This window comes from Fistularia commersonii, chromosome 8, assembly GCF_037954325.1.
Source record: "Fistularia commersonii isolate RoL2024-O1a breed Wild chromosome 8, RoL_Fcom_v1.0, whole genome shotgun sequence".
Taxonomy (NCBI): domain Eukaryota; kingdom Metazoa; phylum Chordata; class Actinopteri; order Syngnathiformes; family Fistulariidae; genus Fistularia; species Fistularia commersonii.
Window position 1 is genome coordinate 7,796,508 of NC_141291.1, and position 26,442 is coordinate 7,822,949.

The 26,442-nt window shown below is 43.2% G+C and overlaps 1 protein-coding gene across 1 annotated transcript in view; it reads left to right on the top strand.

Moving 5' to 3' along the window:
* LOC147231794 (cadherin-7-like) overlaps positions 1 to 26,442 on the top strand; it is a 115,614-nt gene that overhangs the window by 71,854 nt on the left and 17,318 nt on the right. Inside the window, exons 5-10 of the mRNA XM_086150892.1 lie at positions 1,365 to 1,532; positions 3,512 to 3,699; positions 6,744 to 6,997; positions 9,405 to 9,541; positions 12,537 to 12,658; positions 24,615 to 24,732. Coding sequence (XP_086007018.1) covers positions 1,365 to 1,532; positions 3,512 to 3,699; positions 6,744 to 6,997; positions 9,405 to 9,541; positions 12,537 to 12,658; positions 24,615 to 24,732 — 987 coding nt within the window. The remainder of the gene's footprint in view (positions 1 to 1,364; positions 1,533 to 3,511; positions 3,700 to 6,743; positions 6,998 to 9,404; positions 9,542 to 12,536; positions 12,659 to 24,614; positions 24,733 to 26,442) is intronic.

Here is a 26,442-nt window from a genome sequence, read left to right on the forward strand (position 1 = left end):
GTGGGGTTCCCCCAGTCCAACCACATGCAGGAGGTTCACTGGAGACCCTGAATTGTTCAGAAGTGTGAATGAGAGAGTGAATGGTAGTACGTCTCTATATGCGGCCCTGTGATTGGCTGGAAACAAAGCCAACTGCAGTTGATAGAAACCAGCACCCCGTTACCCTGAGTGTAGGAAAAGGATATAAAGAATGAATAAAGGAATACTTTAACCTCTTCATTATCATCTGGGCCCAGCCTCCCTGACTGTCGCTGTTCCTTCACCCATTCCTGAGCTCGATGTTGTCATGGTTGTCGTGCCGTCCGGCCTCGGTGAGCCCAACCAGCAGCCCAGCAGACCGCCTCAGATTGTTGTTCTTCTAACGAGTCTGAGGCTCAAGTACATCATTTACCACTCTGTACACCCGGTAAAGAGAAAAGGGAAACAGGAAGGAGGACATAATTAATACAGCAGACGTTTTAATCATCTCTCAGGTTACGGCACAGAGAGGTCGACGAGGAAAGAGCTGCTCAATCAACCCGACAGAACTGCAAATCGGTTCAAACCCTTTTTCTCCGCGGCGGTAAATTTAAGCAAGAAAGAAATGCAGAATCCAGCGCTCTGTCGTTAAAATTAAGCAATTTACAATTGAGATCAGTGGGGTTTTACACATAGATATCTATACTGTTTCGAAATACATTTTTCTATACCATGTATACACTGTATAAATGTACAATATGCCTTATTACTCAAGGATTAGCTGAATAAGGTCTGTTGCCATTGTGTTTCATACTGTATATATACATATATGTATAAGAAATATTAATTTCTATAATAATAAGAAGAATAGCAATAACAATAATAATCATAATAATAACAATAATAATAAACAACAATATTATTGAATCCTCTATAATAATAATAATAATAATCATCATCATGATAATAACAATACTAATAAACAATATTATTATTGAAACTATAACAATAATAATAATCATATTTAACGGATTAGTAATCAGTTAATAATCAATAATCAATTAAATATATTATTATTATTATTATTATTATTGTTGTTGTAGTTGCTGTTATTATTACCGTGGTTTGTGTGTGGCAGTCGCTGCCATGTTGTTCACTAAAAAAGTAAATAAATCTTTGTTTCAGGTTATTGCACTTTGAATTTCAATTAAATTAGATTACAATTAAATCAAAAAAGCCTTTCAAGATAATTAAAGCTATTATCTGGAACATTTCAAGTGGTTAGTTGAAATAGATTTCTAATCAAACATTTACATTGATCACCTCCTAGATTTGCCACCATCTATCAATCATCAAGAATCCAGATACCGTCCTCATGGCATTTTTCTCGCCGTCCTCGTCCGCAGGTGTCATCAGGACGGCCCTGCCCAACATGGACCGCGAGACCCGGGACCAGTACGTGCTAGTCATCCAGGCCAAAGACATGGTGGGCCAGATGGGCGGCCTCTCCGGCACCACCTCCGTCACCGTCACCCTGACAGACGTGAACGACAACCCGCCGCGGTTCACCCACAGTAAGACTCACGCTCCGCTTTATATCCGCCCCGTCATGTTTGCCGAGCAAGATATCCATTGGAAGGCTGAGCGGAGTGCAAAGAATCGCTGTAAAGAGGACTGGCTATTATCCCCAGACTAAGTAGAGATAATTAGGGTATCCTAAATACGCCGTGTTATCTGTAACACTGAGGGCTGTACCTGAAACACAGCTCTGCAGGCTAATTGGATTTGGCTGTCCGATATCACATGAAACCACTGGCATCAAGATCAGTCACTATTTTATCCAAGTATCAGGGATGTGCTTTGAGCAGAATAAACGATCTATATTTTTTGCATCAAAAAAGGAGGGACAGATGGTTCTGTTGGGATATTTGAATGGAGGCAGATTGGAATGGCTGTGGTTTCATAGAACGGCGGCTTATTGCACAGGTTTATTGGATTTTGTTTCACTTAGAGTTGAACGCGTTGAACATTCTGTCCCCGTGTTAGCACTGACACGCCGGGGCAGATTCATTATCAATACCTCGGACTGATTTATCCATAAAGAATGCTAAATCCGTGAAAAGTGCAGTGAGGTTACCTTGCATTCCAGACTCGACGTTTCACCTTTTTTCCAGTTTTGTATTTTCAGCAAATGATTGAACGCTCGCAACTACGTTTAAAACAAACCAAAAAAAAAAAAGAGAAAAAAAAAAATGATTAAGAAAAAAAATAAATCCTGTCATGTGCAGCTCCCTGCTTTATTCCTCATCAGAGCTCAGGGCCGCATCCATGTTGTATACCTGGATCAGTCAGCTTCATTTTATATGTGTTTGTTGGTGTTGTCAGCCCGTTTCACTGGCTCCTAATGGGTTCCCGGCCCAGCCTTAGGATTCAAAGGCATGCTGTGCTTCTCATGATAATCCCGAGCACCGGCAATCGGTTTACTGCTGATAAACCAACCAATGTTTGGCTGGTTTACTCGCCACCGGACCGCCATGAGGCAGAGTCAATTTGCCGGCCCCCGGGGGGAAAGAAAGGTTCAAGTCTGCACAACAAGGCGTCGGCGCAGGTTTAACCCCTGCTTTCACGCTGGGGGAAAAAAAAAAAAAAAGACAGATATTGAAGGGGGCCGGGGTTTTCCTTCCCACCGTCGCACCCGTAGGGTCATGGGTCACAATCCGAAGGCTATGAAAAGCATGGGAGCTTATAGAGATGCTAGTCCTTGAAGGAAACAAGGGACGGGAGCTGAGGTTAGCCGCCTTAGAGGACAGTTCAGGGGGGGGCGGGAAAGGTGCGGGGGCAAGACGGAGGGAGGAAAGCAATTTTTTTTGGTCTTTTAAAGATTGGCTATTCCACGGCAAATTAAAAAGCCATTATGAAGATTACATGGCAGCAAACAATGTCAGGCAGATTAGCATTTAGACGGCGGCTGAGGGAGACACTGTCAGTAACACAGAAAGGTCTGGTAATGAGCTCTGCCATGGTGATTGGGGAGATTATGAGTATGAATATGATTCCCTTCTTTATTCTTATAAGAGTGCTTTAAATCCGAGGGGTCGGACAAAAGCCCGGTGAACACAATGGGTAGTTTAGGAGTAATTGAATCTTCGAGTGGACATTTCTCCCCTTGAAAGGTAACAAAGGGATCTAAGCTTGACTCCGTCTTTTTTGGCTTCCCTTTCCATCTTTCTGTGGTAAAAAGGGGGCAAAGGTGTTGCATTTAGTTAGCTTTAAAGAAGTTTACATTTTTTGCGTCCGTATATGTTTCACATTTCCCAAAAAAAGACATTATTCCTCATTTTTAAACGGCATAGATATTCTTTCTCTCCCCACTGATGCTGCGATATGGTGTCGGAGCAACCGTACTTTGCGCAGATGCCCGTGCAACACGGTATCAGGGTGGAGACACCGAAATAAATTGGCACCGAAAGAGTAGCACGGAAACCGAAGTGCCGGAAAGCGAGGCGTTCGTTAAATAAGCCCATTCGGTCGGCTCCTGTGTGCTCGTATCCAGAGATCTACCAGTACTCTGTCCCGGAGTCCAAGCCGGTGCAGGCCGTGGTGGCCAGAATCAAGGCGGCCGACGCCGACATCGGCTCCAACGCCGAAATGGACTACAGGATCATGGATGGCGACGGGCCCGGCACCTTCAACATCACCACGGACGAGGACACACAAGAGGGGATTCTGATCCTTCTAAAGGTACCGTCTTAACACTTGTCACTATCGTAAGAAGCACTGACTTGCACCTTGTCACTTGGATTTCAAATCCTGTCTTTGGTGAACACTTTAGCTTGAAATATATATATATATTTATATATAAATCAAATGAACAAAACTACTGTGACATCCTGTCCCTAAATGGAGCCGGATCCCTCTTGCCTGAAGTCGCTGACATGTAGGGCAACATTTCCACGCCGTCGGGTAAAAGCCACAGACAGCAGCAGCTGCTCCGGTATTACATTTTTTATTGGATTTCACATTTCCTTCCTTTAAGAAGTACTTACAGAGGAAGGTTGCAGTATCGTCTTTTGTATTTATGAGTTGTCGGCGCTCACAGACACTTACACTAGGTATTCAGTGTAATGCAATTTACAGTTAATTATGAAGGACAAATAACAATTTACTCTATGTATTTTTATGTAAATGCAATTAGTGATACAGACACAGTCACGTATAATTATATATGTAATTAATATAGGCGAGTATAGTTTTATGTGAATATGCATGTCATGAACTCTATCTATATAGTATATATATCTTTGCGTGTGTATATGTATAGATACACATATTCACATATGTATAGTGTATATAGCCTATATATATACACTATATGGCCAAAAGTATTCGCTCACCTGCATTGACTCGCATATGAACTTAAGTGACATCCCATTCCCAATCCATAGGGGACATCCGTCCACCCTTTGCAGCTAGAACAGCTTCAACTCTTCTGGGAAGGCTGTCCACAAGGTTTAGGAGTGTGTTTATGGGAATATTTGACCATTCTTCCAGAAGCGCATTTGTGAGGTCACACACTGATGTTGGACAAGAAGGCCTATCTCTCAGTCTCCACTCAGAACCGCTCAGGCCAGTCAAGTTCATCCACGCCAGATTCTGTCATCCATGTCTTTATGGACCTTGCTTTGAGCACTAATGCACTGTCACGTTGGAAAAGGAAGGGAGCAGCTCCAAACTGTTCCCAAAAAGTTGGGAGCCTGGAATTGTACAAAATGTTTTGGTGTGCTGGAGCTTTCAGAGTTCATTTCACTGGAATTAAGGGGCCAAGCCCAGTTCCTGAAAAACAACCCCACACCATAATCCACCTTCCACCAAACTCCACCCAGACTTATCCATCAGATTGGCAGACGGAAAAACGTGACGTGTCACTCCAGAAAACGCATTTCCACTACTCTAGTGTCCGGCGGCGGTGTGCTTTACAGCACTACATCCGACACTTTGGATTGTACTTGGTGACATGTGGCTTGGATGCAGCTGTTCGGCCATAGTAACCCATTCTACGAAGCTCTCCGTGCACTGTTCTTGAGCCACATGAAGTTTGGAGGTCTGTAGCGATTGACTCTTCAGAAAGTTGGTGACCTCTTCGCACGATGCGCCTCAGCATCCGCTGACCCCGCTCCGTCAGTTTACGTGGCCTACAACTTTGCGTCTGAGTTGCTCTCGTTCCCAAACACTCCCATGTTCTTATAATACAGTTCACAGTGGACTGTGGAATATTTAGGAGCGAGGGAATTTCCACAGTTCCACGTTGGAATTAATTGAGCTCCAAGGAGCGACTTATTCTTTCATGAATGTCTGTAAAAACAGTCTGCATGCCTAGGTACTTGATTTTATACACCTGTGGCCATGGAAGTGATTAGAACACTTGATTCTGAGTATTTAGATGGGTGAGTGAATACTTTTGGCCATATAGCGTATGTATTCAGCCTATATGCATGGGTGTGTGTACTATATATATACATATATATATGTATACAATCTACAGTGTTTACTGTGTGTAATGTGTTTGTAGATGTATTTTTGTGTTTGTGCATGTATATATATATATAGATATAGATATGTATATGTCTCTATCTATCTATCTATCTATCTATCTATCTATCTATCTATCTATCCATCCATCCATCCATCCATCCATCCATCCATCCATCCATCCATCCATCCATCCATCCATCCATCTATCTATCTATCTATATATATATATATGTGTAGAGAGAGAGAGAGGGAGAGACCTATAGAAATAGATCTACTCTTCTTTCCGGCTGCTCCTTTCAGGGGTCACCAGGGAGAATATATGTATATAGATATTGAACTTTTTTGAACACAAGTTATAATATAGCATTATTTTATGGCTCCAATCACCCTTGGGGAACTGTAACTTTAACAAGTACAACAACCCACACGTTCCAGCTGCCCATATGGAGTGTCAGCACAGCAACCGTGTCCTGTTTTTGACATGTTGCATGTGATCCGTTAGCGCCAGGTAGCGTTGTTCATTCATCGGCAGCAGAGACTTGGAATCGTAGCCCTCCTCTTTATCCTTCTTTTCAACTGTTGCAAGCGTCTCGGCCTTCATCTTTGGAATAAATCATAATTGCTAATGACAAATCAACATCACCTATTTTCGTCTTTCTTTAATGCAAAATACGTCTGATCGTCGGCGGCAACCGCGGACGCAATGAAAACCATCGTCGGGATGTAGACTTAGAAAAAAAAACCAAAAACATTTGTTCATTTCAACTTCTGAAAGGGACACACAAGAGAAAAAGATATGCTAAAAATATTGTCATTACCTGAAAGGATAAAGTAATTTTTGCGCAGAAAGAACGTAGAGGCTCTTTTTGTTGCATATGTTTACACCCTTTTCCTTTGTGATGCATCAGAGGGGTGGAGATGTTCTCTTCAGGCCGCAGAGGACCTTTGTCGGTCATCCGTTGGTTATTGGTTTTGCTTTGTCCGTCTTTTTTCCTTTGTTTTCCGAACATTATTACGACGTCGGAGAGCGACGAGGACGGTGAGGGTTAAATCAATGGCGTTATAAAGGATTGTAGCGGCGTTGTTTCAAGAGCATTCATTTCAGAAATACCTCGCCGAGGTGTGTGCTACTCTCCATTACTGTTATTATCTTCTAAATAACTTTGTTTAGATGACACAAACCGCATGATTGCCAGGTATGCACGCAAAATAACCGACACTCGTACCCGCCGTCTGTCTTTGCGTCCCCGCAGCCACTCGATTACGAGACAAAGAGCAGCTTTTCTTTTCGAATCGAAGCCACGAACAGGAACATTGACAGCAACTTCCTGAGCTCGGGCCCATACAGCGACGAAACCTATATCAAGGTGACGGTGGAAGATGTGAACGAACCGCCCGTCTTCTCCACGCCGCTGAGCAAGATGGTTGTCTCAGAGGACGCCAAAGTAGGAACCTCCATCGGGAGAGTTTCCGCCCACGACCCGGATACCTCCAACAGTCCCATCAGGTAACTGATTCTTCCTCTGCTACGTATCTGAGAATGAGAGCGTGAATGGTTGTCGCTCTGTGAACGAACGAGTGAAAGGTTATACGTCTCTATCTGATGTGTGAATAAGAGGGTTAACGGTTGTACATTTAAATATGATGTGCAAATGAGAGTGAAAGGTTGTATGTTTATATGGTGTGTGATTGAATGAGCGAATGCTTGTATATCTCTATACGATTGTGAATGAGAGGTTGAATACTTTGATGTGTCTACATGCCATGTGAATGAGTGTGTGAATGTTGTGTTTCTATATGAATGTGAGTGAACGAGTGAATGGTTATATGTCTCTATATGACATGAATGAGAGGGTTAATGTTTGTGTGTCTATATGTCTGTGAATGAGTGAATGAATGGTTGTATGTTTGTATATGATCTGCAAATGAGAGTGAATGGGGTTATGCTTCTTAATTATGTATGAATGAATGAGTGAATGGTTGTAATTCTCTATGCGAAATATGAACGAGTAAGTAAATACAGGACTGTCTCAGAAAATTAGAGTATTGTGATAAAGCTCTTTTTCAAAAAAAAAATGTCATACATTGTGGATTCATTACAAATCAAATTAAATATTGGAAGTCTTTTATTATTTCAATATTGCTGATTATGGCTTACATCTTAAGAAAACTCAAAAATCCTATCTCAAAATATTAGAATATCATGAAAAAGTCATTTTTGTTTTTTTTAATTGCATTACGGAAGATAAAGAACTTTATCACAATATTCTAATTTTCTGAGACAGCCCTGTATATGTCTCAAATGACATATATATATATGTCTCTATACGTTGCCCTGTGAGCTTCCAGTTCGGGTCCTGCAACGGAAAAAGCAGGAAAGCGGAATCGATAATGAATGAATCGCCCGTCCGTCAGAAAAGAAACTCCCCCAGTTTCTCAAAGGACCTTGACAAAGACGCCAAACCGAGGAACGGAAACTGTTTGTGAAAGAGTTAATCCTTCCAACTGCTCCGCATTATCTAGAAACAAACACGGGAGCCGTCAGGGGACGGATGAAAGTGCAGCGTGTGATGATTGCGGCGGCGCACCGGAGCCGTTTACTCGCCTGCACAGCTTTCGTGTCTCTGCTCCACCGGGAGACGAGGCGCAGCAGAAGGTGTGGCATTGACATCCCAGCAGTGGACGTGGATGCCGGGAGAGCGTCCGTATCGAATCAACAGGCGCGTCCCGGCGTCCGCTCGTGCATTCAGATGAACACGTCGCAGCTAAATTACACTTTGCCCTTCTGCAACGCCTCCGGGGGGCCAGGAAGCGAAAACGACGTCATGTTAAAAGCTGTGTCGGATTAAAACCCCGGTGCTTCTAATAGCAGCAGACGCCGTTATGCATGTACAGCATTATTTCGAAACGGTTGTTAACATGCATGATGTATGTAACGGGATTCAAAAAAAGCAGCCATTACTCCCCTGTTTTCATGACTCAGCTGCTTACATGGAAAAAATTAATGAAGCCATACATATACATATACACATATACACATATACATATACGTATACATATACATATACATATACATATACATATACATATATATATGCATTACCAAATTGCCGTTGGCCTCCCCTGTGGGCAAAGCGTTCACGTTTCCCGTCTGTCCATAGCCTTTCCTCTCAGGAGTCTCGGGACGGCCAAGACGCTGCCAGATGGCGACAGGGTCAAGGAGTGCGGACTTTGCAAAAAAGGCCAAATGCCAACGGGCCAAAGAGTGGCGGTCCAGGCTCCGCACTTTGTTGCTGACCCTTTTTTTTTTTTTTTTAAGATTCAAAACAAGCTCACATCAATTTGTGCGGCGCGTTCCCGAGAGCCCCACCTATTTTGAATTAATTAAATGGATATTGTGCGGCGTTCATGCTCGCTCTGTTCGGATTGTTTGTAATCTTCATCAGTAAATCAAATTACTGCACCATTGTAGCCGTAAATTGCCTCTTTTTGCTCCTACCACTGTTATCTGCGCCTGCAATATTATTTCGCTGCATCTGTTGAAATTAGAATTATTGTGGAACTAATGCAGCCACAAGAGTCAAATTACACTGCAATAATACCCCTTAGATGCGGGCTAATTGAAGTTGTAATTTTCCTCTGAAAAATGAGTTGCCCTGCAATGAGCGGGTCCGATCGGCGTCGTGCGCTGAGGGATGAGGAGGCAGCTTTACGTTTGATCAAAATTGAATACTTTTTTTTTTTTTTTTTTTTTTTTCACGCAATAAGATTTCACACATCGACTGCGATATTGAATTCGTCGCACCCCTTATCCTCGTGCTCATCGCGGTGGTCGTGTTCAGAATCGGATGCGTCGCACAGTTTTCGTTCTCTAAAACGGACTCTAAAATGCTAAAATGCGCGTCTGCTTTCAGGTACTCCATAGACAGGAACACCGACCTGGAACGCTTCTTCAACGTGGACGCTCTGACCGGGGTCATCAGCACGGCCAAGCCTTTGGACAGGGAGGCCAACTCCGTCCACAACCTCACCATCTTCGGCATCGAGAGCCGTGAGTATCTGGAGAAATTAGGATCCGCGAGCGGGTGTGGAGATTCTTGAGGGAGGAACAAACCGACACAAAGGCGTGGAGGATTTCATCCGTTCGGCGCCGCGTCGGGGTATTTTATGGTTCCGCTCAAGAGTGATGCAGCAACAAACATTGAAACCGGTTGTCTTCTGAACAGTTATCTACATTTAAATACCTTTGCAGTTTTAAAACTTTGTGCTCAGGTCCTCGTCCCTCTAAGTGACACACGAGTGAAATGGTGAACGGTTGAATGTCTATCTGTGGTCCTGCGATAAATCCACAGTGAACCAATGATAGCTGGGAAAAGCCTGCAAGTGACTTTGAGTGCAGGATAAGATAATGAATATATGAATGATGGATTCAGCGTGGATTGATCTTCATCGTTCCCTTTGCTTTAATGAATAATGAATTGAGCCACAACCCTTTGAGAAGTGAAATATCCACTACAGCTTCGATAGGAAGTGTTTCACATTTGTGTCATAACCAGTGTGTTATCTGGATGTTCTCCCAGAGTTTGAATAGTCTCCAGACGCAGACAGAAGGTCTGCAAGGCTCAGAATAATGGACCTCATGAATGTTTGGTCGGTTCTCCCGGCCGACTGCTTCGAGGGTCATCGAGCCGTCTCGCTCCGCGACACAGAGCCCTTGTTTTTTTTTTTTTTTTTTTTTTTTTTCCGTCCATTGGAACAACAGGATTTGAGATTTTCAAACACAGAAAGTTAGCTCCGTCTTGCGATCCTTTAAGACCTTCGAGACCCGGTCCCGAACGTCCGAATGGAAAACAAGTTAAACCGTCTCCGGCCCCGCGGCCCCGCGGCCCCGCCGTAAGACTTCTCCGAATGCCACCGGATCAAGCCTGTATGGATTTATGATATGTATATATTGTTAGTTTGCGATTTGGCCGTGCAACCCAAGCTCAAGTCTATTTAGGAACCATTTTTCTCAGCAATTCTACCGTATCACAGAGAGCCACACACATCGGGCACCGTTCGACCATTATTTCAATATCCCTGCTGAGAGCAAAGTAGGGGAACGAAGGAGTATGAAGCCTTCCACCGGGCGGCGGGAGGATAGGAATTAGGAATTCGAAATTTTAGAATCCACAGTTTAAGCTGTTCAAAATTAACAAAATCTAACGATTGCAGTGCTTCTTATCCACCGTGTGCCGGTAAAGTTGGGGATTACACTTTCATAACTCCATACCAACTCGGGAAGCCGAAAACAAGGAAAAGTGCAACAGTAGTTTAATTTATAATTATTATAATTATTATACAAAACTTATCCTAGTATTGGTATCACATAATATGACGTGTTCGTAATATTATACAATTATAATACTAATAATAGGAAAGGATGATGAATAAACCACTGTTGCACTTTTCATTTTTTGGCTTATAATTTATCGTATAATATCACTGATACTGTATAATAATACTAGTCATGATTGCATTATGATACGCTTTCATTTCCATTTTAGTTTTAAGAATTGTAAAATAAAAATGATGGCAATAGCACATTTTATTTACATTTTCCGAACACCAAAGACTCTGTATATTAAAACAATACAGGTGGGATGAGGCGAGGCGGATCTGCATGACCGATATGGACCAGGATGGAACAAATGACAGTTTATCATTACTAAAATTGCTCAAAAACGGTAAATTATTCCCTCGAAATCAGCACAACATGCAGATGTGAACAGGAGATTATTATTTTAGTGGGCGGTAAATTTCTCCCGTTTTCATAAAATGCCGATTCCAGGTCCCCTCACTCGGGAACATCCAAAGCGTTTCCCGCCGTTCGCGTCCTGCCCACCTCTCCGCGGCTTCGGGTCTGGCCGGGAATATTAATTCCTGTGGTTTGACCCCTGTGTGTCCTTGAGTGGCGGGGCTGCGATGCTGACTCAGGGCGGACGATCCCCCCCATCGGTGAACCGGGGTAAAGTCGCGTGAATGAGAGTCGCGCTTCTACGGCGGGTTTCTCTTTCGGTTCCTTTATTTCTCTGCCGTCGCGTGAACACAACGGACAGCGATCATCAGCCCGTATCCCGCAGAGTGATCCAGACAGCTGTGTCACATCGGTACAAGTTAAAGAAGACAAGCGGGCTGTCAGCCCTGGCAGTTCATCTGGGAAAAAAAAAAAAAAAAGGTTTTTCATTTTTATCAAAACCTTTGCATCACTTTTTTTTTTTGCTTCAAAGATGTGTGTGTTTTTTTTTTTTTTTTATTTACATCTAACGCCACACAAACACGTTCTCTCGGTTGATTCCCGAGTGCGAGCCTGATATAGAAACAGAAAAAAAAAAAAAAAAAAAGGGAGGCGGCATATAATAATAGCCATATGAGATGTCACAACAGTCCTTCTTGCATGAAGCGCCAGCTGCTGACACGCGGTGACACCCGGGTGCAGCGCCGAGCTGCAGACGTCTCCGGGTTCCCGCACCCCGCCACGGGATGGGCCCATCTCTCTGCCTTATTTCAGTATTTATAGTAAATAGGTCCTCTGCGCCTCAGGAGAGCTGTTCGGTCCGGAGATGCTGCCCATTTGCGTCCCGACCGCGCCGATGACGGCGGCCCCTTCCGCCCCGGGTGCTGCGCGTCCTTTTTATCGCCATCAAATCAGCCGGCCTGAATGTCAGCGCGTCATCTCCGGCCAGCGTGGCGACGGTGCCAAACTAAATCATCGTCTCCTGCGCCGACGCGGCCATTTGACCGCCGGTGTGTATCAGGCCGACGGAGGCGTGAAGCCCGACCCCGGCCCCGGCCCGCCGAGTGTAATCACCTTGGCCGATCCACAGCGGAGCGGTTAGGGATGCCAGCTGTTGGAGGCGCAGCCCGTATCTCATGACAGCGGCAGCTTTTTTTTTTTTTTTTTTTTTATCCCGGTGATTAATTACCCACGCGGGTCATCAATATTCCGCAATTAGGCCGAGTGCATCGCCGTTGAGCTTTCTGCTTTCTCGCCCCGTCCTTTCCAGAAGACCCAACGCAGATCGGGAAAGGCGTGGCCCTCATCACGGTGCTGGACATCAACGACAACGCCCCGGTGTTCGCCATAGACTACGAAACCCTGCTGTGTGAGAACACCATGGCGGGACAGGTAGGACCGGCTCCTCTCCAGCTCCAGTCGGGCTTGACGTCGGCGGAAAAAACAACAGCGACTTTCAAAGTCATTAAAACTCAATCTTGTCACTTTAGGATGAATAAATAGATATCAATAAAAACACGGGGAAGGCGCGGCGCAGCTGGAGGTCATCGCGAGGAGACGACGTCATTAGTATGAGTCACATCCTTAAGATTTAATAGCTGCTTTTGTAGGTGATATTGTTCATTAGAGATGTTATCCCCCCCACTCAGACTGTCAAAAACGGCGGAATTAACGACGCCGCTTGACTCGTCCGCTCGATGATGATACGGCGGGCTAATGTGACGCTTCACGCTGGGATGGAGTGCCACTCCGTCGCCGGGGTTTGACGTCCTCCTCCGGAGTTCTGGTGCAATTAGGCGAGAGCAGGAGAGGGGCAGATGTTTATCGCGTGAGGGCGACCGGAGGCGTCTCGAGGCTTTGGAATTTAATTCCGGAGAAATCTCTCTTTACTTTTTTAGCATTCGCCGGCATTGTCGGTGAAATGCTTTGTGGGTTCTGGCGCGCGTTCGGCATTTGGAAAATACAATCATCGGCCAAGCAGGGAAGGAGGCGTGGGGGCCTGAATGGGTATAATTGATCAGAATGATGCATTGTACGGGAAACGGCTGTTACCTTCCTTTTAAATATGTTATTTGCATTCGTGTTCTTGAATTGTTTGTCGCGGCGGCGAATGGATTCATTTAGAAAAACATCCGGTAGCCTACATTTCAACCGTTCGTTTGTTTTTTGTTTTTTTCTGTTCTCTCCAATTCCTTTGTGCTCGCCGTGGTTTTCACAAGAATTAACCGGATGCACTCGAGCGTGACAATCAGAAGGGATCCACCATTTGCATTTCAATCTTGCTTTAGGTATTTTCACTAATTCATTCGTTCGTTCATTACTCGTACCGCTTAACCTGCACTAAGCTCTGTTGACGGGCTGCAGCCAATCATCTGCCGGCACTGGGCGAGAGGCGGGGTAACCCGGGACCTGTCACTCACAGGGCCTTAGACGGAGACATACAACCATTCACCCTCTCATTCAGACGTCATATAAGGAAATAAAACCATTCACCCTCTCGTTCGCACATCATACAGACAGAAATAAGATTCATCCATTCATTCGCATATAGAGATATAGAATATTCAATCACTCATTCAAACCTAATGTAAAAAAATAAAATAGTTCACCCCCTCATTCACATGTCATTGAAAGAGATAAAACCATTTATGCCTTCATTCATTCAAATGTCATCTAAAGCAATAAAACAGTTCACCCTATCATTCACATGTCATTGAAAGAGATAAAACCATTTATGCCTTCATTCATTCATATGTCATCTAAAACAATAAAACATTCATCGTCTCATTCACTGGTCATGCAGAGATTAAAAAAAGATCATCCATTCATTTGAACGTCATATAGAGATATATATTCACCTAGTCATCCAAACCTATTATAGAGATAAAAACAATTCACCCTCTCATTTACAGGTCATTTAAAGAGACAAAACTGTTTATTCCTGCATTCATTCAAATATAATCTAAAGCAATAAAACTCCTCACTCTCTCATTCACAGGTCATTTAAAGAGATAAATCAGTTTATTCATTCATTCACATGTCATCTAAAGCAATAAAACATTCACCCTCTCATTCACAGGTCATACAGAGATAAAAAAGATGATCAATTTATTTGATGGTCATATAGAGATAAAGTACATTCACCCAGTAGTTCAAACCTAATATAGAGATAAAAACCATTCATCCTCTCATTCACACATTGTACAAATAGAAAAAGGCTCATCCATTCATTCACATATAGAGATATTGAACATTCAATCACTCATTCAAGCCTAATGTTGAAAAAATAAAACAGTTCACCCTCTCATTCACAGGTCATTTAAAGAGATAAAACCATTCATTCATTCATATGTCATCTAAAGCAATAAAACATTCACCCTCTCATTCACAGGTCACACAGAGATAAAAAAAAGATCATTGATTCATTTGAACGTCATATAGAGATAAAGTATATTCACCCAGTCGATCAAACTTAATTTAGAGATAAAAACAGTTCACCCACTCATTCAAATGTCATATAAAGAGATAAAACCATTCATCCTCTCATCCACACATCATGTATCTCAAACGCTCTGAGGTGGAAGCTGGAGCTGCTCTGCTGTGCCGCCCAACTTATTCCAAATGATCATTTTTCCTTTCCACGCTCTGGATGTCGGATGTTTGTTCGGATAAACATTATTGCCATCATTATTCCTCCTTCTGTGAGTCCGTGTTGGGGTATTGATCGCGCGGCCCCCGATGATGGCCATAGCTTAGTGATTTTAAATTTAGAAGAATCCCCGTCACTACAACCGTCCCCTCAAATCCAATACCCCCGTTGTATATTTCTCCCCGTGGTGCCGCTAACAAAGATTAATGCCACGGCGACGATGACAACGCCGAAACAAAGTCGTTTTCGCCCGCGATCAAACCGGCCCCGGACACACGGCGACAGCCGCAACCCGCGGCGGCGGAGGGGAAAGGTAGGGGGAATCTGTAATTACCTGGCAGAAGCAGACAGATTGCTTACTCAACGCCGGCGACGTCTGAGCCACGAGGTCCCTGAAGGAGCAGCCAGGAGCGGCTCTGCCGTGAAGCGAGGAGGTGACGGTCCACTCGGCGAGCAGATGTGTGGCAATCAAGTTCCATGTGTCTGCACTTCATAAAACAGCCTTTATGTGTGTGTGAAAACAAAATATGACTTTATTTCCGTTAGACCCCCCCCCTACCCCCCCAGTGCTCCCTTGCTTCCTGCTGAATCCCTGCCAGGAGTTTGTCCGCCAGAAATGTGTCACATTTCAGTCGTTTAGACTTCGCCTTGATATTCATTCATTCATCTATGGCGCTCATCCCGCAGTTAGGGACACAGTGGAGGATGGAGCCCATCTTTCCCTCTTTTAGATGTGTCAATGAGAGGGCGAGAGGTTGTAAAGACCAATATGTGGCCCTGTGATGGACTGGTCCGACCTCTCGCCCAATGACAGCAGGGGTCAGGCACCCTGAATACACGATATTTGGATAGTGGATAATGAATAATGAACAAATAAAAGAACCTCTTCAGAGATTGCAACCACAGACTGAAAAATATAATAATAATAATCATTATTATGATTATCATTATTATTATTATAGTAATAATGATCATTACAAAATTAGTCTAAGTAGAAGAAGTATTCATAATAATATCAATAATAAGTAATAAAATATAATAATTGTTCAAAAAATACTAATAATATCAGTACAAATCTAAAATGATAAAAAAATAACTATTTGTATAGTTATAAATTATTATATTTTTTATTATAGATTATTATATGATCATATATAATAATTATAGTAATATTTTTATTATTTATAGTAGTAGTAATAATGATAACAATAATAATAGCAATAGCAAAAATGCCAATAATAATAATGATGGAAATAACAAAAACAACAAAAACAACAACAATAATAATAATGAAAAGGATCTCTACATGATAATGGTTACAAGCAGGAACCCATGGAGAAATTTGAATCCCAAATTTCTTCAGCATTTTTATTTAATTTCTTCAGCAGCAAAACAAAAAATCCTGGTCTGGTTTGTCGTATGAATGCGCCACTACCTTTCTGATTCCTAAATAATTAAAACGCTCCTGTTGTGTAACCGCGGCTCTGCTGTGTCTCCTCGCCGGCAGCCTCCTCCAGCCCGGCTGCCCGCTGGCCGTCGCCCCCGTTGGCTCATTCGCAGCTGCAACAAAGATGAAATAATAACATTTGCCAGTCGGGGCAAAGGGTTGCGTCTGTGACTCGGCGGTGCAGATTAACCGGGAGCGGCGAGATGAAATAACCTGCCATTTTTCAGGCCTAATTAAGGCGGTCTCGTGGCACCGGCTCCCTCCAGAGATGCCACTTGTTACGGATCATTGGTACGTCTGTCTTCTGCCATAATATTAATTGATATTATGATGGGGTGGAGGGGCAGGGCCGCCGGGGATGCTGTGGTGGTTGCCGCGGCGATGGGAGGCGGGGGGGAACGCGTTGGAAAATCACTTTGGTGTGGCCGTTATACACACACACACACACACAAACAGGAGTGGACTTGGCATTCTGCTGCCTCCAATACGCTCCGGTCCATGTCCTGGTTGTCCCCGAGTCGCTGCACGGAGGGCCGGCGTTCCCGAGGGGTTCACGGACGGTCGGGAACATCTCGGCTCTGAACTTCTCCAAAACTTCCGCTGTCTGACAAAGTTTCGCAAGGCCAGTATATCTCAGCACATCAGTCATGCACTTACATTTTTTATGAAGCTGCCCCTCGACGTTTCCTTATTGTCTTTACGGAGGAGCCCTTGAGCGACGTTCTTAAAGCCGACCGCCCCCGTGGAGTTCGGCTGTGACCCTTGTCTGGGTAGAAGTTGTACCGAGAGGCCTGGAGCTGTGAGTTCCATTGGCCCGAAGAGACCGACAGGGAACCTGCGCTGATACTTTAACACTTATGGAATAAAGTGTGCTGCAAGGCGGCAAGGTGGAGCAGCATTTAGCCGCCCCACCTCGCAGCCTGAAGGTCCCTGGTTGGACTCCCGCAAGAGGCCTTTCTGTGTGGAGTCTCCGTGTCCTCCCTCGTGTCCGTGTGGGGTTCCTCAGGGTTCCACGAGTTCCTCCCAAAAATCCAAACACATGCAGAAGTTTAGGGGCGATCCGGTGAATGAAAGGGTGAATGGTTCCATTTCTCTATATGTGTCCCTCTGATAGGCTGATACAGGGTGAACCCCACATCTCGTCCAATCATAGCCACGATAGGCTAGAGCACGTCCTAAACCCCTGATCGTAAAATAAGCGGTGCAGATGATGAATGAGTGAAGAATATGGAGCGGTCCCTTTTTAAATATAGAACAAACTATAGAAGTTGTTGTGTTTGGGCTCCCGTTCAGGTCGAGGGTACCTCTGTATGTCCTCAGCTCTGAGCTGCTCAGGTGTTTTTCAACTTCCATCTTTCCAAACTTTTAGCGTTCCCTATTATTCAGGGCGCTGCTGATAAGATATCAAGCGTAAAATTCAACAAATCCAAATATACCGAATGCTTCATCTGCCGGGGAAGAACTGGAAATTACCGTTGTATCACTTTCCCAACCCAGCGTTCGTTTTTTTTCTCCCATCCCGACAAAATCTAATGAGTCTTGCAGGATAATCGCTGCTTGGCTGAGATGTTGAACGTGCACCTCAAGTACCCCACTTATTACTGAATCACGGCATGAGTCGCTGTTACTCATCATTCTGATAGTATCAGCCTCCAGTTCATTATATCACAATTGGATATCTGTTAGGTTTGTGAGACAAAGACGAAGAGGAGATAGGGAGTGCTGCGACGGGCAACTGTTTATTTGAAAAAAATATCAACACAGCAGTCACGGCTTTGTCTGGAGGGATGTCTGCCTTGAAAGCTTTCTATCAGTGAGTAGCGCGTTTGTCCCTCAAAACAAACCCCCAAACAAATCTGTTGAACGCGTATGAGTATGAACAGCGACAAAAACACACAAACTGTGAAGACAAATGCCTTTTCAGCCAGAATCATTGAACCGAGTCCCTTTAAAACCTAGATTTTTCCCATTTATTCTCTCAGTTTTTCTTTGGTTGTTATTTATGTTGTCTCGTTAATTTTATTTCTTTTTATTTTATTTTGCAACAATTAATTAAGTAATTCATATATTCATTCATTATCTGTTATTAATGCTTAATCCAGCTGACCCAACTAAGGATCTCTAGTATCTCCTGCAGATTTTTGGACTGTGGAAGGAAACCAAAGAAGACAATATTTTTTTTATTATCAATATTTATAATGATAACAATAATCATCATCATCATCATCATCATCATCATCATCATCATCATCATCATCATCATCATCTTCTTCTTCTTCTTCTTCTTCTTCTTCTTCTAAATATTGTTGTTGTTTGTGTTCTAAATCTGACGTAGCCACAATGGCTGATCTCCTTGATCACATGAATCAAAATTGTGGATTTGAATAAATATTTAGATAAGAAATTACATAGATAAATAAAATGAAACAGTAAAACATTGCTGATAATAAAAATACGACTACTGCTACTACTAGTAATAATGATAATAATGATAATAATAATAATAAGACATTATTATTATTGAAATAATAATAATAATAATAATAATTATTATTAATATTATTATTATTCGTTGTAGTAGTAGTAGTTTTTTTAACAAGTCATACTTTCCATTCAAAAGCTCTTAGATCCTGAAAATCCTCCTCCAGCTTGAACCTGGATTGCCCAAATCGTATCTAAATTGGTGTGATATTTAGCCCTTGTCTGCTATTGAACGCTGCTTTGTTGCTTTATTTAGTTGCTTAAAGCAGAAATACCTTTATTGTCACATACAGCACAGCATCTGTGAAATTTGACCACTGCATTAAACCCATCATGAATGAACCATGAGCAGAAGGCAGCTAAGGATCAGCGCTAGGGGTTCAGTGTCTTGCTCAACAACAAGCGGACCAGCAACCTTCGGTTCCAAAGACGACGCCACACCCAGAATGTCATCTGCTATAAGAATAATGGAAATAGGCCAATGGGACTTTTCTAAGTTCAACTTTTAGACATAAAATATTGGATCTATGTAAAGAGTAGCTATAGATCTTACTATATACCTGCTCTTTCCGATCAATCATCTTTGTATGAAATGTTTTGAAGGTCCCTCCGTTGGTGCATTTGTTTGGAGGTTTACTGCTCGCTTGTCCTTGGCGCCCGGCGGGATACATATTTGGTAAAACCAAGGCCAGCCGCCACATCACTCATGCAAACAATCCAAAAAAAAAAAAACAAGCAGAAAAACATATATCTTCACATGATGTGTCTTCATTGAAAATTATCAGGTTCTTATAGGTGTTGCATCAAGGTGAGAGATGACAATAAATATATCAAGGCAGAAGTGATGTGGAAAACAAAAGTGCGTTGCCGCACACTGGGATTTCTATAAAAAGACGGCTCGTCATAGCGATGTGATCTCAGATCTCGCCGGGAGATCATCTTAGCGTCTCATCGGGTCTGCAAAGATCATGCCGACAAACAAAGGAGTGACAAGAGGATGCTCAGCAAATTACTTGCATAATTGATCTAAAATGAGATATGTTCAAAAAAGAAATAAATCGCGCAGCCCGCCCACCCGCGTGTTTTCCATGTATACGTTAAATAGATGTCGAGAGCTGATATCTCGTGGACGTTGGAGCTGCACAGGCGTGTGCGTGAGACACCGGCAGGGGTGACGTGTCAGGCTGCTGCTGATCTGACGGTGAGAAAAGTTCCGGGTGTCAGATTGGGGTGATGTTTGGGGTGTAGATGTTGTAGGAAGCTGCGCGGCAAGGGGTGTAAAAACCGCAGGTCCACCACTTCCTTCATCAACACAGCCTCTGGTGACAGCTGCCATATTGCTATGGCAACCCATGCCAGATTTTTTTTTCTTTTGGATGCAATGCTTATTTATACTCTTAGTTCAACTTTCAAGTGCCGGCTTCATCTGATTGTGTGACTTCGCTGCCAGCGGGACCGGAGTGAGAAGGACGCTGGCCATGACGCAATTTGGATTTTAAACAAGAAAAATAAATCATGAGTCACTTGAGCTTACATAGTCATTTTCATTTTATTTATTCCTTTTTAGAAATGTATTTATTTATTCACATACCAATAGACGTATGAATTTATTGCTTTGGTTATTTATTTCTTTACATTAACATATGTGCTTATTTACATATAGATATGTTTGTATCTATTTATTCAATTCTTTATTTGGTCAGCTATAGATTTATCTATTTTAAAAGATGGATTTCTTTATGGATGAACTTAAAGATATACTGATGTGTTTATTCATTTCATTGTGTATTTATTTACAATTAGACATATTTACATTGTGTTATTCATTGATTATTCACTTTCATTTTCAAGTTACTTCATTTTCATCCAGATATATTTATGTATTCATGTTTTTATTCATTTATTTGTTTTCTTACATCTAGATCTACTTTTTTATTCATTTGCTCATTGATTTATCTTTACTCTTTTTTCTTCATTTTTTTATATACGTATTCACATAAAGGTTTATTTATTTATTTCATGGATGAATTACTTCATTTCCATAAAGATATATAGATATAGATATAGATATGTATTATTGTCTTTCTGTTTACTTATATCAGGATATATTTATGTATTATGTATGAATTAACGTTTTTTATTGTTTATTTACATCTGGATAAATATGTTTTTATTTTGTATATAGAGATTTCTTTATTTCTACTGACAAATTACTCTTTTTACATATGGATAAATTGTGCATTTATTTTTCATTCACATCTAGATATATGTATGTATATATTCATTTATTTATTTAGTAATGGATATATAGATTCATTTTCTGATGGATTCATTCATTTGTATTTGTTTGTATGCATGTTTTTTTTTTTCCCCAGATGATTTATTTATTTTCACTGAGAAGTGATTATTTCGTTATTTGATTGTGTAAACATGTCTGTATTTATTTGCATTCTAGAAGCTCGGTCACGCTTGCAAACCAGACAGTCCACGAGTCCAGCAGAGAAACGACTCAAAGAACATCAGATGCTTTGTGTCGTAGGCAAAGTGAATTATGATAATGACGCGTCCCTCGCCGCCACCGTGCTGCCGGAGCCATCGCTCTTGTAGTTCTTAAGGCGCCGTGGTGAGAAAAGAGGCCGTGGTTTGTGAAACAGGAGGAGTCGCCAGGTGGGGGACGAGTTCCAACAACACGTTGGCGTTCCAACACTCTATAGAAACCTGGATAGGATGAAGACAGAAGCAGAGTCTGTTATTTTGAGTAAAAAATATTGATATCAATGGGATGTCAGTATCTAAACTTGAATTTGCAAAACATCCTATTATGTCAGCTCTAAATTTGCGTCGTAGACGACCAGTTACATCAGAATCAGAAATATTTGTCTCGGAGGAAGTTGAATGGACTTCAGATGTTCCAGAGTAAAAAAAGAGGTCAAATAAATACATAGCAAGAGATTAGCAGGAAATTACAATATATCTAGTTGTATGTGTGGCTTATATTTCATCTGTAAGTTTGCTTTCCAAGTGTTGTTGAGCCCCGACGCAGGGGTGTAAAACTCATTTAAGCTCAGGGGCCAAATTGAGCTCAATTTATCCTCAAGTGGATCAGACGGGTAAAATAATGACATATCAACTACTGTTAATGTACCTGTTATTCAATTCACCCCTAAAACCTGGTGTCTAATAGCTTTGCGAGCCGGATTAAACACGTTTGTGAGCCTGATCCGGCCTTGAATGTGATACCCCTTGACCTAACAGCTCCATCTGCAAAGGTCAAAGTTCACCCGAGTCGTGTCGTGCATGGAACCGAATATGACTTTTATATTTTCTAGCCGAAGCCACAATACGCACCTATCCTCCATCGTCACTTCCGACAGGTGGGAATCATCGCCCAGAATCTGTAATATTACAGTGTTGTCAGGGAAGCCTGTGGAATAGCATTTCCCCGCTCCCGTGGCCCCAGTTTCTTGTTGTCGGTAGCCGCTGACGTCCCCTTAGATGCCCGAATCCCCCTCGCTGACCGTTCCTTCTCACCACAGGTTATGACGCAACTTTTGCCGCGCAATAAACAGACACCCTTGTCCTTTTATATCCCCTCTGATGATGCGCAGCCGCGTGTGAACTCATCCACCATTTCATTCCCTGATTCATCGGTCTAACCCCTCCCACCCAACTCGCCCCTCGACAGTCAGCGGTCTGCTATCGCCGCTAACGTCTCTCAGCGAGAATTTATGTCTACGTCCGCCCCTCTTCACTCCGCCCGTTGCGGCCCATGAGAGAATTCCCCACCAAAGCTTCCTTGGGATGCCTTGCATCAGAGCCGCATTAATGAAAGGCATTATACATTACAAAGTGTTTGATTTAAGTCTGATTTACCGTCCCTTTTCCTCGGCGGCGAGGAACGGCGCCCTTCCTGGAGATAAGCCGCGGCTCCATCTTCAATATTCAAAGGACATCAAAGGGTTCAAAATGTGTATAGGATTCATCATCTGCGCGAGAGCGGCGGAGAAACGTTTCCATCAGATGTGAAATTTCCATAACAGAATGAGAGGCATGTGAGTTATTATAATCCGGGTATCAATGGTTGCTTTCATGATAGGAGGGCGGGTGTGCACGCGGCGTACGTTCAGGTGTTCGATTGATACGCGAACCTGTCGCTGATCCGCCGCTGACGAACAAACATCAGATCCCCGGTCTGTAAACACGGCGTGATCGGGCCGGGTAACCTCGTCCTCGTCGCTCTGCAAAATCCGGAGCGCGGCGGCACCGGGCGGCAAACGACGCCAGACAACAACAACAACAAAAAAAAAAACAACAACCCGGCTCTGTTATCACCGGCTGATGAAAGGATATCCGTTTTATTAAGAAACGGAGTCAAATATTCATGATTTTGCAGCGGTTTTGATAATTGGCAGGGTGTCGTTTACCACCTACACCAACCCTTAATACCTGACAGCTTGTAACCAGCAGCGTTTAATTACAGCTGACAACTGATAATCTCAATGTTGATGGATCACTTTTTTTTCTCATCCCTCTCCTTATTTATTCACTATTTCCAGGTTGTCTTGAGATCTGGGCCCGGGTTAGCTGATAAGAGTATTTCGAACCCCCGATGGGTGTGAGTGGCGAGGCGTTTTGAGTAGGACTTGGGATGCACCATTTAAACCATGAAGTCCATAGGCTTCTCTGGCGTGACCTGATGTTTTACATGATAACACGGTTCTTCGGGTTCCTCTCGCAATACAAGAACATGCAGGAAGCGTGTATATGAATGAATGAATGAATGAATGAATGAATTATTTGGTTTTTTGGTTCTCTTCGCTGCTACATTCCAGATTATTACCTCGTCCCATGTTTAGGTTCGGAGGGAAACAAATTAATGAGAGACAAATAGTCAGTTGTTCAGCTCCCTGGGATGAAGGCTAGTTTCGCTGCGCCTGGAGCAACAGCAGTTCCTATCATGAATAATTTCACTGTGTTTGTTAAAGAAGTACAAACCGCTGAACATGTCTGCACCGGCTCTTCCAAATATGTGTTATTGTCTTATGATATTATATTTGAACGAGAAAAGATATTTGGAAATGCATTTTTGTAATAACGCGATATTAAGTTGGCGGTTAGCTCCTCCACCTTACAGCAAGGAGGTCCTTGGTTGGATTCCCCCCCAGGAATCCATTTCTATGTGGAGCCTCCATGTTCTCCCCATGTCTGCAAGGGGTTTCCTCCCACAGGAGGTTCACAGAAGTAACTGAATTACTCAGATTTTGAATCGTTGTGATTGGCCGGTCAATGTTTGAAGCCCGCCTCCCGCCCAATGACGCCGGGTGCAGGATAAGCAGAATAATTAATGAAAGACTGAATATATAACTTTCAGTTGTTGTCACTTTTGTTACGTTTTGTGTTGCCGAGACACAGATGGAAAAAATAGCCAGCGGGCGAATGTTTCCGAACGCCCGACGGGAAAAAAACATCGTAGCTGCAAGATGGCCGAGCTCCTGCCAAATAAGCACTTACTGTATTTCAAGAGGTGAACGACATGAAGGCGTAGCCAAACATTTGCTAACGCTCTTGCTTGGCCTTTTAGGGATGATTTATGCTTCTATGTATATAGATCTACGGCGGAGCGGAAAGCAATGCATATAAAATGGTTTGACAAGAATGCTTCCTCCATCTTAATGAAATGAGAAACAAAAACAGAATGGGGGCATTAAAGAGATTAACGCGTCCGTGAAGAAGATAAAGCACTTATTATTACTTTTTTTTTTGTCCCACAGGTAATTCAGACAGTCAGCGCCGTGGATAAGGACGAACCCCTGAGCGGCCATCGATTCTATTTCACCCTTGCAACGCCTGTTGCCGGAAACCTCAACTTCACTCTACGAGACAACAAAGGTAAGAAATCCCTCCGTCTTCTTCTTCTTCTTCTTCCTGGGGTCGCCACAGCGAATCTTTTTACTCCATCTAATCCTCTTTTCAAACACAAATTAGCTTTGTGCGCTCCCTCCTCTCCGGTTTTCCTGTACGACCTCCTGCTTCGCCATGCCACCCTCCTTCTTCCCGTCTTCCCGGATCGTCGCCATCCCTCCTCTGTCCATGTCCAAACCGTCTTACTTCAGATCCACAGCATCTAATTCATCTAATTCCCGATCATGTCTGTCCTCCATCGATGCATCTTTCTGACGTGAGCTGAGATCTGAGGAGCCTCTTCGATAAAAAAAAAGTTATTCGGTGGTTTCTTCTTTATTTAAGGGTAAAGCCGCGTCGCATGTCTTTGTCCTTGTGACAATCCATAGTCTGTCCTTTAAATCAAAAAAAAAAAAAAAAAAAAAAAAAAAAGTTTCCAGACAAAATTGCCTTTAGCCCTTAGAGTCCGTAAAAGGTGTCGGACAAGTTAGATACGGTCTATTTACCACCAGCTTCTTTTCAATCGAGCCTGGCAGCATTACAATTGACACTTTGGCTATTGCTCACTTCAGCCCAGTATCTGCTCAGAATCAGGACACAATCCACTCCATCTGACTCAGGAGAAGAAGTGCGGCGTACTCGTGCCTTCTGGCGAGCCCGGGCATGCCAAATGGAACCATAATTCTGAAATGACATTGGCCTTGCCACCCCCTACTTTTTTTTTTTTTTTTCCCCCCTCCGTTCCACAATTATTCATCCAAACTGCATCCACAAAATGGCAACCGTCGCTATGGCGGTCGGAGCCGCAGCCTCCCTCCTCACATTGTCACGGCAAGTTCGGGGAATGATTTTAACCTTTACAATATGAAACGCGCCTTTCTGTTGTAACCATTCGCTCGACACCTACGTGCAACACGGTGGGCGGATGGAGGAATATTTGCCTCCTTTGCAGGAAGACATAAGTGCTCATTTGCCTCAATCATCTGCCCCCTACTGCTTTAAAAAAGCGTGCAGCTCTGATCCGCTATCTGATGCATTGCCTGGTGCGTCTAGTACGCCAGGGACGGCCGCCGCCAGGTTACACTCGACTAATCCGGTAAACGTGAGTGCAAGCTCGCCACATTTGATCCGGCAAAATTGAAGTTAACCTCGCTGCAGAATTGGAGCGTTCAGCGGCACTGCGGTCTGCGACAAAAAACATAAATAGATATATGAGCGCACCTCCTCCGATTCAACTCGGCCTGTCTTCCATTTTGGAGCCCGAGCCGGGAGCTGCGCGGCTCACAATGTATATCCACGAGTTAGAGTATCGAATTATCGAACGGCAGCTCCTCTTCCTCGCGTGACAGGGGTGATATTGGATAATACGGTGAATTTACATTTGGATGGATGACCGGAAGACGTTTCTCCATCTTTAATCATCACCACTGTTGATCTGAATATATAGACACATGAACAGGAGTCCACCAACACAAAAACAGGCAGCAGGGCTTCAACACTGCAAGTGTGCACGTTTCGGAGGATGCTATCAGATGGCGCAGTGCCTAACAGCAAGACAGTCCCTGCTTCAATTCTAGTGGCAGCTCCTTCTGTTGTGGAACTTGTATGCTCTCCATGTGTCCACTTGGACAATTGAAGACCTTGAATTTTACCGAACATGTGAATGACCTCTCAATGACGGTCGGGACTGCATGATTA